We start from the raw sequence: 13,534 nt of genomic DNA on the forward strand, positions 1-13,534 counted from the left end.
GAATGCTCTCAATCTGAAGCCATGTCCTGCTCCCCTCTTTTCTTTTCTATCTTGTGGATGCTGGTCTGCTAAATTCTGTTACCACAACAACCTCTGGACCAAATTTTCTGTCTTCTTTGTTCCACTGCTGAACAGAATGTACTTTTGCTGCTTTCCCCTCTACTTTTAGGTCTTTAAAAGCACTTCTATGATTTCCTTAGAATTTTAGTGTAAGTAGCAATGGGAAACCAAAAAGAGTAATAAAATACCCTACTAAGGTATTTTATTTTATTTTGCCCATTTTATCATTTTTGACATAGGCATCTTACGTGAAGTCAAAGTCTCTGAGTAAAGAAGAAAGTGAATTATTATTTAAATTTTGGAGAACCAGCCTGATTTAGGCAATTCTGTGCATTTTGTACAGGGTCCAAGGTGGAGGGAGAGAAAAGAAGATGTGCCACTGCCCAAGGGACCAGTTTGAGTAGCAGCAGTAGACATCCCATCTCCAATCCTAATACTAGTTCTGCCACTAAACCAATCACTCAGGCCAGATGAGTGGAAAGTGGGCATGAAGTGGAAAGTGGAAGAAGATGAGTCAGGATAAGTCTAAACTATAGAGGGAGAAAGGGGAGAAGAGAAGTTCCTGTGGTCACTGACTCACTTAGATGGCGGGAGAAACGTATCAGAGACAGACAGTGCTCAAAAAAAGACCCAGGCTCAAAGACCAAAGATTGTGTTTTGTGTTCCTCATCTTTTATAAAGTTTCGCTTATAACAGAAGACAAGAAATTATTAGGGAAAGTAGCAATGTTTTAAGAATGTGCACCAGTATTGTTAGTACTTATTGAATACTAACCCATTTCTACTTCTTAAATTTTCATTCTTCCCTTCAGTTAGATAATTTTTCTAAAGTACATGAGAAAGCAAAATTATTATTGAATTTGAGCTTAAAATGTCTTTCATTATGATCTAACGAAAAAATAAAAGACAACTAGCAGAAGAAGAATAAAGTTTTCTTGGAGGAAATGTTAACTGACACTAAAAAAGAACCATTTTCCCTTCTGTTTTAGGTTATGTAGAGCCAACTCTCTTAGGTTATTTTTACATAGTAAATGTCATCTTAGCTTTCCTGATATGCTCAACCTATCTAATTAACCAGCAGCACTAGTAATTCTGAATGGTTGTATTCTTCCTGTGAGAAGGTAATTGTGTATTGCTATTCCAGATGTCTCTAAGACTATAGTTTTGAATTTCAGAGTTAATGATTAACGTGAAACCAGCATGAGAAATGTGATTTGCATTATTCTAAACCTGTGATTTGGGTTCAAAAGTGCTTGCCTAATTGAGGTGTTGATAACAATTCCAGTGAGGCTATTTTCTGGCAGCAATATTTTACTAAATTGGCTGTGAGACCTATCTCACTTTGGAACCACAAGGTTGTTTGGCCACTATATTATCCCATAATGGAAAGGGAGTTAGAGGGGAAGCATTTACTTTTAGCATCATTCCAATCCGGAGAATCAGCGGGCAATTTCCTTAGGTAGTCCTTAAGGAGCATCTCATACCGGGGAATTCGCTGAACAGGTTCTAGCATGTGATGCTGCAAAGTCAAGCTCCCACAGATCTTCTGTTTCTGTAATGAGAAAGATTTTTAAAGAAAGATTTAAAAATTAGGCTAACCGGTTTACAAAAACTTACTATAATAGAGAGCTTTCATCAAGGGCAATATTTTCCTACAAAGTGTGGTCCGTGCATTAACCACCTACATTAGATATATCTTGGGTGTTATTAAAAGTGCAAATTGTAAATCTCATCCCAATCTATGCAACCATGATCTTTGAGGCTAAGGCCTGGGAATACGCATTTTAAAACACCTTAGATTCTTATAACATTAAAGTTTGAGGAATAGTAATCTAGTTTAAGAACAGAAAGGAAAATCAAGCAGAATTTTAAGCAAGAAAATTCCAGATTGCTGGCAACCACTTCAATTAGTCACTACAAGGGTTTGTAAGGTCACATTATTAAATCAAACTCCAGAGGTTTTCAAAGGAAGCATCTATTTAATCAGGTTCACTAAGCACAACTGTATTAAATGACTTTGTACTCAGCAGAAACGATTTCATAATAAGGCTACCATGAAAGTCATTTCCTTTGAACTTAAAAAAGACTCCACAAAGAAGAATAAAGAGATCTGAGCATCTTATTATCTGTCAGAAAATTTTAATTTTTCATTAAGTCAGGACATTCTTTTCCATTAGAAACCAAACTCTGTAAATAGATCTCCTTTTCTTAGGGCGAAATTGAGTCTATAGCACTTGTTTTCACTAAGCTGTTAACATAAGAGAGGGAAAGATTACTTGAAAAATAAGATGTATTCTTGTTCACATTAAACAAAGCAGGAATCCTATTAAAATATTTATTGAACTCATACCGTGATCAAGGCACTGCAGAGTATAAAAGTTGTATTAAGACATGGTGTTTGCATTCAAAGCAAACAAGAAACTAAAGGCTTCACAGAGAAGGGAGCATTTAACATGATCTCTGATGAGGGCAGGCTTTGGTGGGAAGGGAAGTGAGGAAGACCAGAGGATAAGTGCGGGAAGAGGGACCTTGAAGAACAGGCCCACGGTAGTGGGGCGGGAAACGTTCAGTAAAAGGAAACAGTTGAGTTTTCTTGGCAAATAAGATATTTACAGGGCAACAGGAAATGAGAAAGAAAAGGCAATCTGGGGTAATAATGTCAGGCTGACTTCAGATTTGTTTCACCTAATGCAGATTTTCATGGAGGAGTTTGAGATCAGATTTGAGCTCAATTAAGATGAACCTACTACAATGTGGCTTTAGGAAGACATGGAGAAACTAGTTTGGAAGTTAAAATTGTAGACCAGGAAAAAAGTAAAAAGAGCCTGAAAATGGCATGGAAGCTGAGGGCTAATGGCTTTCCTTAATAAAGTATAAAATATTAATATGATAAGTTTAGTTATCTCATTTGATTTTCTCCATGAACCTATTGTGTGTATATATATCCTGGAAAATATTACTGATCTCCAAATTTTTAGATGAAGAAACTGCATCTCAGAGAAGTTGGGAGAGTTTCCTAAGGTCAAGTGACCATAAGTGGCAGACTAGGATTCTAAACTGGTTAGTTGATTCCCAATTTAGCACTCTTTTCACAACCCCATCATTTACTCATAATAGGGAAAGGATAGACGCTGCAGAGAAAGAATTTTAAGATTTGATAAAACAAGAATGACTACCATCACCATCATCATTTAGTGAGCATTTACTATGTAACAAGCTCCATGCAAAGCACCTTGAATATATTATCTCACAGGCAAATGAACACAGATAGAGAATGAGGAAAAGTGATGAATCAGGGGTAAATCCAAGTTGTCAGACTCTGGAGAATGAGAGAATATTGGTGTTGGCTAATAAATCCAATCACATGGCCACAAGCTACTCTGTGCAAGCCACAAAAAGTCAGATGGAAAAAATGTTTAGGAGCTAAAAATAGGAATGGAACATGTTGATTTTGTTTGACAGCAAATGTTCATAAAGAATTGTGTAACCAGCACTCAGCAATTTGGGGTAGAGGAATAGACTAGAAACAATGATCCTAGAGGTATCTGTATGACATAATGGTTAAAGGCTTGGGGAAATATGACATCACTGAAGATGTGAAGACAAAGAAGATTCAGGAGGGCAAACCTTGTATTCTGTCTACCTTTCAGTATTAGCAAAAGGAGCTGGCGAAAGAATCAAAGAAGGAGCTAGTGTTTAGAAAGCTAATGAGTGCTTATTCACAAGAGAACAGAGATATTCAAAAAAAGGACTGAAGGGGAAGAGGCAAGACTTTGGCTATGGCTGAGTGAGGAGACGTAATGACCCTCCCTGTAAAAAGCCATGATACAGCTAGACAATTGATAAAACTATCATTTCGGCATTTTGGAAATCGAACAAAGGTGTATAACAATCTGAAGAGTGTTCAGGCTTTTAAAACTGAACTTTGGGTAAGAAAAGCGAGAATCTGTGTTATTCTGGCCTGGGGCTACCCCCATTCCTTTCCCAGCTCAGTCAACATGAAGGGTCTACCAGAGTGGGGCAGGCTGTAAGGACTGGCAGTTTCTCTGCTGAAGCTGAAGAGGGCTCATTTGATTTGCAGTGCTGGGTAAGGCACACACCCAGCAACATTGTGAGTGGAAGATCTCTAAGGTGGGCAAATGAGGAGGACCAATGGCTCTACTAGCCTGAACCTGTGGTTGTGGGTGAGATAATCATCTGTTTTGCTGAGGCTATGTGAATGATCAGCACAGACCAAAGAGAGCCTAAGCCAGCACAGTCCTCCTGGCTGCCCTGAGGCTCTGAACATGCAGATGGGACAAGTGAAAGGCCCAGCAAACTTGAAAATGGCTTGATTTTTCAACATGCTCCCCTATCCATAGACAAGTCCATCAGCAGAGGATAGAGGCCTAATGGCTCTAGGTAATTAAGCACCTCTGTTCAATAATTCTTTGACTCCTAACCTAGACTGAATAGGGGCAATCCTAGAGAGCCAGGATCACATATAAATAAGAATATGCAACAACAAACTGAGACAAGACATTAGCAACTGCACACCAAGGGAGAGCTAGATTTCATAGATTTAGTCTAAGCAAGTTTCTAAACAAATAAAAAACAACAGACACTTTCAGTGGGGGGAATCAGAATCCAGAGTCGCTACAGTAGGTTATCTAAAATGTCCAATATTCAGCAAAAAATTATGAGCCATTCCAAGAAATACTATGTGTTATTTGTACTGAAGAAAAAAGGCAGTCAAAAAAAATTGTCTCTGAATGCAGTGTTAGATGTAGCAGACGAAGACCACAACATAGCTATTATAAAAATGTTCAAAGAAATCTTATTTGAAAAGCATGAAAATCATAACAACAATTATGCACAAATAGCAATTTTCAAGAAGGAAACAGGCATTCTAAAAAAGAACCAATGGGGGCCGGCCCCATGGCACAGTGGTTAAGTTCAGCACGCTCCACTTCAGTGGCCCAGGTTCATGGGTTTGGATCCTGGGTGTGGACCTACCACTCGTCAGCCAGGCTGAGGTGGCAACCCACATACGAAATAGACGAAGACTGGCAGCAGATGTTAGCTCAGAGTAATCTTCCTCACCATAAAAAAAAAAAAAAAAAAAGAACCCATGGAAATCCTGGAGTTGAAAAGTACAATGGCTGAAATAAAAAATTCACTACAGGGACTCACCAGCAGATTCAAGATGGCAGAAGAATCAATGAATTTGAAGAAAGATTAATAGAAATTATGCAATCTAGGGGCCAGCCCAGTGGTGTAGTGGTTAAGTTCATGTGCTCTGCTTCGGCAGCCAGGGGTTCACTAGTTCAGATCCTAGGTGCAGACCTACACACTGTTCGTCAATCCATGCTCTGGCGGCATCCCACTTAGAAGGACTAGAAGGACTTACAACTAGGATATACATCTATGTACAGGGGCTTTCGGGAGGGGAAAAAAAAGAAAAGGAGGAAGATTGGCAACAGATGTTAGCTCAGGGCCAATCCTCCTCACCAAAAAGCATACCTCAAAAAAAAAAGAAAAGAAAAAAAAAGAAAAATTACACAATCTAAAGAACAGAAAGAAAACAAGATTGAAGAAAAATGAATAGCCTTAGAAACTTGTAGAATAACATCAAGAATTCTGATGTATGTGTAAAGGGAGTAAAATATTTAAAGAAATATGGCTGAAAACTTCTCAAATTGATTAAAACAAAATTAACCTACACATCCAAGAAGCTAAACCAATCTCAACACAATAAATACAAAAAGATCCACACCTGGACATAATATATTCAAACTGTTGAAAGCCAAAAACAAAGAGAAAACTTTGAAAGCAGCAAGAGAAAAACAATTCATCACATACACAGGCATATCAATACAATTAATGGCTAACTTCTCATCTGAAACAGTGAAGGAGAAAAAGCAGTGAAATGACAGATTGCTGAGAAAAAAAATGTTAACCAAGAATCCTGTATCCAGTAACACTATCATTCAATCGTGAAGAAAAAATAAAGATATTCTCAGATAAACAAAGACCAAGAAAATTCACTGCTATCTAATATTTTACAAGAAACACTTATCACTTTCATACTGAAAGAACTTACTCCAGAAATGGTAAATATATGGATTAATAAATATATTTATTGATACATTTTTTCTATCTTCCCTTAACTTCTTACAAGACATAAAATTGTATTAAACAATAATTATATCACTGTATTATTGGATTTAAAACATATATAAAGGTAATATATATGACACTAATACCATGGAGCATGGAGGAGGAAACAGAGCTATCATGGAGCAAAATGTCTATATTTTACTAGAATTAAGGTTAGTATTAATCTGAAGTAGAATGTGACAAATGAAGATGGATATTGTAATCCCTCAAGCAACCAGTAGGAAAATAACTCAAGAAATAGTTTTAAAATTAGAGGAATTAATATGGCAAGTAAAAAATTAACACGAAAGGCAGCAAAATAATCCTTACCCCAAGAATCTTATGTGATCTAAAGAATTCCTTTTCAATATTTAAACTTCAGCAAAGAATAAGTTATTAACAATTTTGATTAGAGAATCAAATAGAAATCACTATGGCTCTACTGAAATTATTAATCAGGTTTGGTGAAATTAAAAAAAAAAATCAGGACACATATATAAAGGGACCAAAAAAACCAGAATAATGATGTTTCCAAAATGTCAGGATTTATAACAATCATTCTTTATATTCATTTATATTCCTTCTAACATCTCAATCTCTGAAAGAATGTAAGAGAGGCACAGACCTGAATGGGAACTCACTTGGTAAATTTATGTGGACTCTGATAAAGCTAGAATCTCCTGGTCTCAAAAGCAAATGAAGAATTTACTGCTCATTACAGGGCATGTGCTCAATAAATATTTTAACTTTACAGAGATAATTTTGGCATAATTCAGAGTAGAATGGAATTTGGCTAGGTGTCTTAGACAGATTTCGAATCTAAATTTTAGACCTAGAAGATCTTATGATTGTTACAGAAAAAAATTATAGCCTGAACAAGAGTCCTATTACCTGAATTTCTTCAACTACTGATTTGAACTGGGGAATACGCTCTGTCATGTTTTTAACCAATTCCATTGCGTTATCAAATCCTTTCACATATTCTCCATACATCTTAAGGAATGGCGCCAATTTCTGAAGGATGTCCCCAATTCTAGGGGTAGTTTCCCTGTATAAAATATAGAAACAAGTCATTATGATTTCTTACACAATGAGTGAATTAACAGGACTCTAAATGAAGTAATCACTTTCTACACACACTACTTTATCAGATCCACTCTTCCGTAAGATTTGTAGAGAATGAAGAAGCACCTTTTTAAAGGGAGTTTAGCAATGACGTAGTAAAGAGAGATACTATGGAATTCTTGAAGCTCCAATTACTCCTAATATCTTGTCTCCACTAGTCAAAAGATAGTTTGGAGAGTAGAGATGAAATCCTTTTTTTTATTATTTATTTTTTTATTGCAGTAACATTGGATTATAACATTATATAGCTTTCAGATGTACATTGTAATATATTTCGAATTCTGTGTAGATTACATCATGTTTACCACCCAAAAACTAATTATAGTCCATCACCTCACATGTGAGCCTAATCACCCCTTTTGCCCTCCCCCCACCCCCTATGGTAACCACCAATCCAGTCTCTGTTGCTAGGAGTTTGTCGTCGTTATTATCTTCTACTTATGAGCAAGATCATATGGTATTTGACTTTCCCCCTCTGACTTATTTCACTTTGAATAATACCCTCAAGGTCCATCCATGTTGTCACAAATGGCTGGTAGAGACAAAATCCTTTTTAATTAAAGCCAAAAACATACCATAACTTCATCAGTGGCCTTTAATGTAAAAATTTAGCGCAAATCTTTAGCTACAGATCTGTGTAGCATTATTATTCAACTTAAAAGCTGAAAAACAGCATCTAACATGACTGTCTTATATCTATCATTTGTTGTCTCTTACCATTCTTGCATTCGTTTCTCCAGCTCTGGCAATAGGAATTTACTATGAAAGGCATTTATTGATGAAATATTAGAAAAGATTTTATTCACCATCTCTGCTGGAAATGACCCTCGATTTGCTTCTTCCAATAGTTTGCAATAAAATACCTGAATAAGAAAATAAAGCAAACATTACTTTAAATTTATTAGTTTACCACCTAGCACTGTGCAAAGCACATAGTAGGCTCCTAGTAACTTTTACTGAATGAATGAAAAAGTTCGTGGTCCAAGAAATCAATCATTTTTTAAATGTAGGAGTGGGTATATGCTTTGGTTGAAAAGAAACAGCAATTAAAATTAGGAAACTTTGACTCTAACCTAGGCTATGCCTCTCTGGATGCATCTGTGGGATGTTAGCCTTTCTGTGCCAGAGAATTCCCAATTGAAGTTAACAAGATTTACCCTTCTTATCCATAAGTAGAATTAAGAGATATTATATATTAGAATTAGATAACTATATATGCACAATAATTGTGGTATTTTTTCATCCCTCTTTATGTTTGAATGACTTCTGTGGCATTTATTACATATTGCCCTTTACTGTAATTTGTTGGCATATATTTCATTTTTCCCTTTTAAAATTGTATACTCTCTGGGGAGAGAGGACATCATCATTTAGTTCCCACAGTAGAACAGGTGTTTAGTAAGTATCTAGTCAATGGATGAACAAAAGAATATTTCAGTTCTCAGATGTTTTCTTGCTTTTTAGTAAATAATAATGCATGATAACTTAAAATACTGATATAAGGATAAAAAGAATGTTCTCCTGTACATAAGAACAGGTATCTTAAAGACAGTTTAAAAAAACCAACCCTGCAGTCTTAGCTATTCTCCACTAGGGCCACTATTCCTCTTACTTGCCATTCCATTAAAAGTAGGCAGAAGGAGGTCTGTGCCTTCAAAATGTCCAGATGGTTGTTAATTTTCTAAATTCACCTCTACTGCATTTTCTTGGGAGGCAAAAAGAACACAAAATTCTGTCCTTAGAGACTCCAAAAGACAGGATATTGTAGCAATTGAGAATCTCGGACTCTTAATAGGTCAGCAACACTAGCTGACAAGTTAACTATTAAAAAAAGAAGAAGAAAAACCCCACATCTACACCATGAGAATACCTAGAAGTTTCAGGTCTGCAATCCCCCTGGGGAGAAAAGTTGTTTCAAAGGCACAAACTCAACATGAATTGATTGACTTATGGGAAATTCTTTGGGAAGTGAGTATTTCAGTCACAAATTCATTATTTCAAAGAATGTAAGCCTTAATCCAGCCCTTTAAGTCTCACCCTAACAGGGACGTAGTTTGCTCTAGGAACAATGATAAGGAGGTGTGCCCAGGACAGCCTGCTCCCATGAAGTTCCAGTTTTCCAATGGCAGAAGTGGGACAATTCTTCATACACTAACATTCAACCATGGCAACTTTCTCTCTGAATCAGAGGAGTCTGTATTAGCAGACAATCTACTAATTATCTTCTTTTATCACTGAAACAGGATTAAGAGGTCTGAGTTTTCAACAGTTATTCTTATGATGCATTTTAAAACTTCTTTTGCAAATGTATACCTGAAATGACACTCAAGTCTCAGCCATGATGAAAGAACAAAATGTGGTAAGGTAGATTCACGTATTCAACAAATAATGACTGTGCAACTTTATGCCAGGCACTGGACCAAATGTTTCACACACGGCTGAACGACTGCAGCAATCCAGATGACGCACATAGGGCCAAACAACAAATGAGACAGACAGACTCAGTGCTGCGTTCATATTAGCATTAGAATCACCAGTCTCTTATTTGGAGTCTCCAATGTCGTAGTAACATGGCCCCCAGGATCATAATAAAGTCAAGAAACAGACTGGTGTTTAGGGTTGAAAGATACAGATAAAGGCATTTTGTGACATGTACAGAGAGTCCTTCAATCTGTTCTTTATGAATTATAAAACCTTTATAACTAGTGAATTCGCTGCCAAAGCTGAAAATGTTAGAGATTTCCTTGAGGAAGTAGCTTTCACTGGCCAAAAATGGTCAGCCCCTTCTTGTGGTTTCTAAAACATTTTAATTACTATGTTAAAATGATGTGCAATGCCAAAAAATAAAACAATTCTGAGATGGAAAACATTACCTGATCTAAGAGGTCAAGTCGGTTGACGTAAGCTCTTTCTGTAAGCAAAAGTTCATTGGCTATTTTGTGAAGCTTTTGCTCATTAGTCTCCTAAAAATAGAATAGATATTCACATATGAGCAAATAAAGCTTGGACAACATTTCTCAAGTAATGAACACCTTATCAAATGGTTTGATCAAAATAGTTTTCTCAAGCTTCTCAGGTCCCCAATTCCTTTCAGCCATCATGGAACATCCAACCAGAAATGAACAAAATTAGGAATGAGCTATCTGCTAGATTTACCCTATAACAACCTCTTTAAGTTATAACGTCTTCTTTGACCTCTTTAGCAATTAACACTATTGTTCATCTTTTCCCTGAAACATCTTTTATCTTTTTCAGTTCCCAGACACTATACTTCCTCAGTTTTTCCATACCTCTTTCAGGCTAGTCTTGGACATGATTTCATCACTCTCTCAGACATCTTGTTTAATTATTAGGTCTTTGCACCGAACTTTTGGCCTTTTTAAAAAAACATTTTCCTACGGAAATTTTCAATCATATATAAAACTAAAGAAAATAGTAAAATGAACCCCATGTGTCCATCACTGAGATTCAACAACTGTCAAAACTCATCACTAATCTTGTTTCACCTCTGCCCCCACCCATCTCCCTCTACTCATGTTATTTTTAATTAAATCTACACTTTCTTATCTCCTCAGCATATATTTGCTTAATCCTCAAATTTATTTGTGTAACCTTGTTAGTTCCACGAGGACAGACACATTTTTTTCCTTGTTAACTGCTCTACCTCCTGTGTCAACTATAATGCTTCAATACAACATTGGTACTCAGTACAATATTACTGACTGTATGAATGAGTAGCAGTCTCACATACCTATTGTTGGACACATTACCACTTTGAACATGCTGTCAATGTAAGACCAAACTCATCTTTTCTGGAAAACCCCTATCCTACCACACCCTCCACACCCAAACGTTACCATCCTGGCAATCGTTCCCTCCCTTTCCAGTTATCTAATTTGGTATCTTGAATTACTTTGAATTTAGTCCTCTACCACAAAATCCAGTCAGCTACCAATTCCTACTCATGATATTATGTCTTTAGCATCCATCTTTTAAGTTCCCGTTGTTGTCACCCTATTTTGCTCATACCACATCTCAAGCCCAGGCCAATCAATAGTTGCCAAATGTTCTGCTTCTACTATTTTTTGGCTGTCACCCACCTTGTATATTGCTATACGAAGACTCTTTCTAAAACTCTGCTTTGCCCAGATAATCCTGTTTCCCATAGAAAGAAAAGCCTTCAATAGTCCTCTCACCAATAGGATAAAATCCAGACTCTGTATACCAATCAGGGTTGTTGAAACTTTGTCTCTATTCACTTCCTCAAACTTCTTCTCATTGTGTCTTTACAGGCACCCTTCCCTCCAAACGCACTGATCTATCCACCTTGATCCAAACACATCCTGGCCATCTCCAAGTCTTTCTTCTTTCCATTCTCTGCTTGGCATATATGCTCTTGCTCTATCTCTCTAGGTGTTAAAGACCTACTTTCCTTTTGATGGCCTGCTGAATTTCCATCCCTTGTCCATGGAGCCTTCTTTAACCATCCTAAGGCCTTGGGCTTGGTCCTATTGAAATGTATTTTATATTTTATACCTAAATATCTTTTTACTTAGAAATTTCTACCTGGTTACTTTGCTGAAATACCCCTTTCATTCTATGAAGATATAATAAGGGTTTAGTAAAAACTTTAGTATCAAAGCAGACCAAAGTATATTTTAACCAATGCCTAATTTGTGTAAATGCTCCATTTGAAACTGTGTATAAAATGCTATTAAGCTGTATAAATGCTTCACTGTGTTCAACATATATGAGATCTACCTTATGCTTTATTTGCAATATCACTCTAATGTGGAAAGTTACCAAGTTGCTTCTTACAGCAGCACTGAAATGAGGTATTTTTATGTGAAGTCTTTAGGTAAAGTAACATAATACTGCTAAATAATTTGTGGTCTTATAAATACTGAAATAAGAACCACGTAGTCATCAAATTCCACAAGTAGTCAAGGTTTTGGTTTAACAATAAATTCAGGATAAAGCACTAGCATTGTTGCTTGCCTGCCTGGCATCCTTTGTCCCCATTTCTTAATGGTATGCACATTTGGTTCATATATCTACCCCACTACTATGGAGCCTTTCCTTTGGGGAAACTGATCTCATTCCCAGATCAAAAGGGAGCCCTGAATGGTGTAATAATCAAGACTACACAGTGATTGGTTCAGGAGCCAATGAGACATGAGGGAATATGTGCTGGGGGCTTTAGCAAGGTTGAGTATTACTGGTGTTATTTGTAGCTAGAAGCATCCTGATTAATACGGAAAACTTAAATACTATGAAACATATGTAGTATATTCTGTGAAATTGAAAAACTTTCAAGTAATTTTTTTTTTTTGAGGATGATTAGCCCTGAGCTAACATCTGCCACCAATCCTCCTCTTTTTGCTGAGGAAGACTGGCCCTGAGCTAACATCTGTGCCCACCTTCCTCTACCTTATATGTGGGATGCCTACCACAGCATGGCTTGCCAAGCACTGTGTATGTCTGCACTTGGGATCCGAACCGGTGAACCCCAGGCCACTGAAGCTGAACGTGTGAACTTAACCACTGCACCACCAGGCTGGCTCCCTCAAGTAATTTTTAAACAATTACTACTTATAGAGGAGAAAGTAAAATAGTTAATGAACTAAAAATGTGACTTTCAAACCTGTAATAAGTGAACATAAATACACAGTAAATTCATAAGAAATCTACCAACATTTCAGAGGAAGATAAAGTACAGGAATATGCTATTCTACACACTCAAAGGAAATACTGACCTCCATCAACACCACACACCATTTGTGTTTGTTGTGTCTTTTTTTTTAAAGATTTTTCATTGTTTTTATTTTTCCATCTTCTCTCCAAAGCCCCCCAGTACACAGTTGTATATTTTAGTTATGGCTCCTTCTGGTTGTGGCATGTGGGACGCCGCCTCAGCATGCCTTGATGAATGATGCTAGGTCCACACCCAGGATCCAAACCAGCGAAACCCTAGGCTGCCGAAGCAAAGCACAGGAACATAACCACTCGGCCTTGGGGCTGGCCCCTGTTGTGCTTTTTTTTTTTTTTTTTTAAGCCAGATTGAGATAGAATTTACAAATAGTAAAATCCATTTTTCTGGTATATAGTTGTAGGAGTTTTGACAAATGCTTACAATCATGTCACCACCACCACAGTCAAGATACAGAACATTTCTAGCCAGACTTTTCTTAGGTCCCTTTGTAGTCAACTCC

General features: G+C 36.8%; 1 protein-coding gene across 8 annotated transcripts in view; it reads right to left on the minus strand.

Annotated features, from left to right (window-relative positions):
• FGD4 (FYVE, RhoGEF and PH domain containing 4) overlaps nt 1-13,534 on the minus strand; it is a 193,457-nt gene that overhangs the window by 23,065 nt on the left and 156,858 nt on the right. For all 8 annotated transcript variants that reach the window (XM_046668791.1, XM_046668815.1, XM_046668809.1 and 5 more), the window contains 4 exons: nt 10,196-10,285; nt 8,040-8,185; nt 7,089-7,245; nt 1,473-1,611 (listed from right to left, as the gene is read on the minus strand). In XM_046668791.1, the coding sequence (XP_046524747.1) occupies nt 1,473-1,611; nt 7,089-7,245; nt 8,040-8,185; nt 10,196-10,285 (532 nt within the window). The remainder of the gene's footprint in view (nt 1-1,472; nt 1,612-7,088; nt 7,246-8,039; nt 8,186-10,195; nt 10,286-13,534) is intronic.

Source organism: Equus quagga, chromosome 1 (assembly GCF_021613505.1).
Source record: "Equus quagga isolate Etosha38 chromosome 1, UCLA_HA_Equagga_1.0, whole genome shotgun sequence".
NCBI lineage: Eukaryota > Metazoa > Chordata > Mammalia > Perissodactyla > Equidae > Equus > Equus quagga.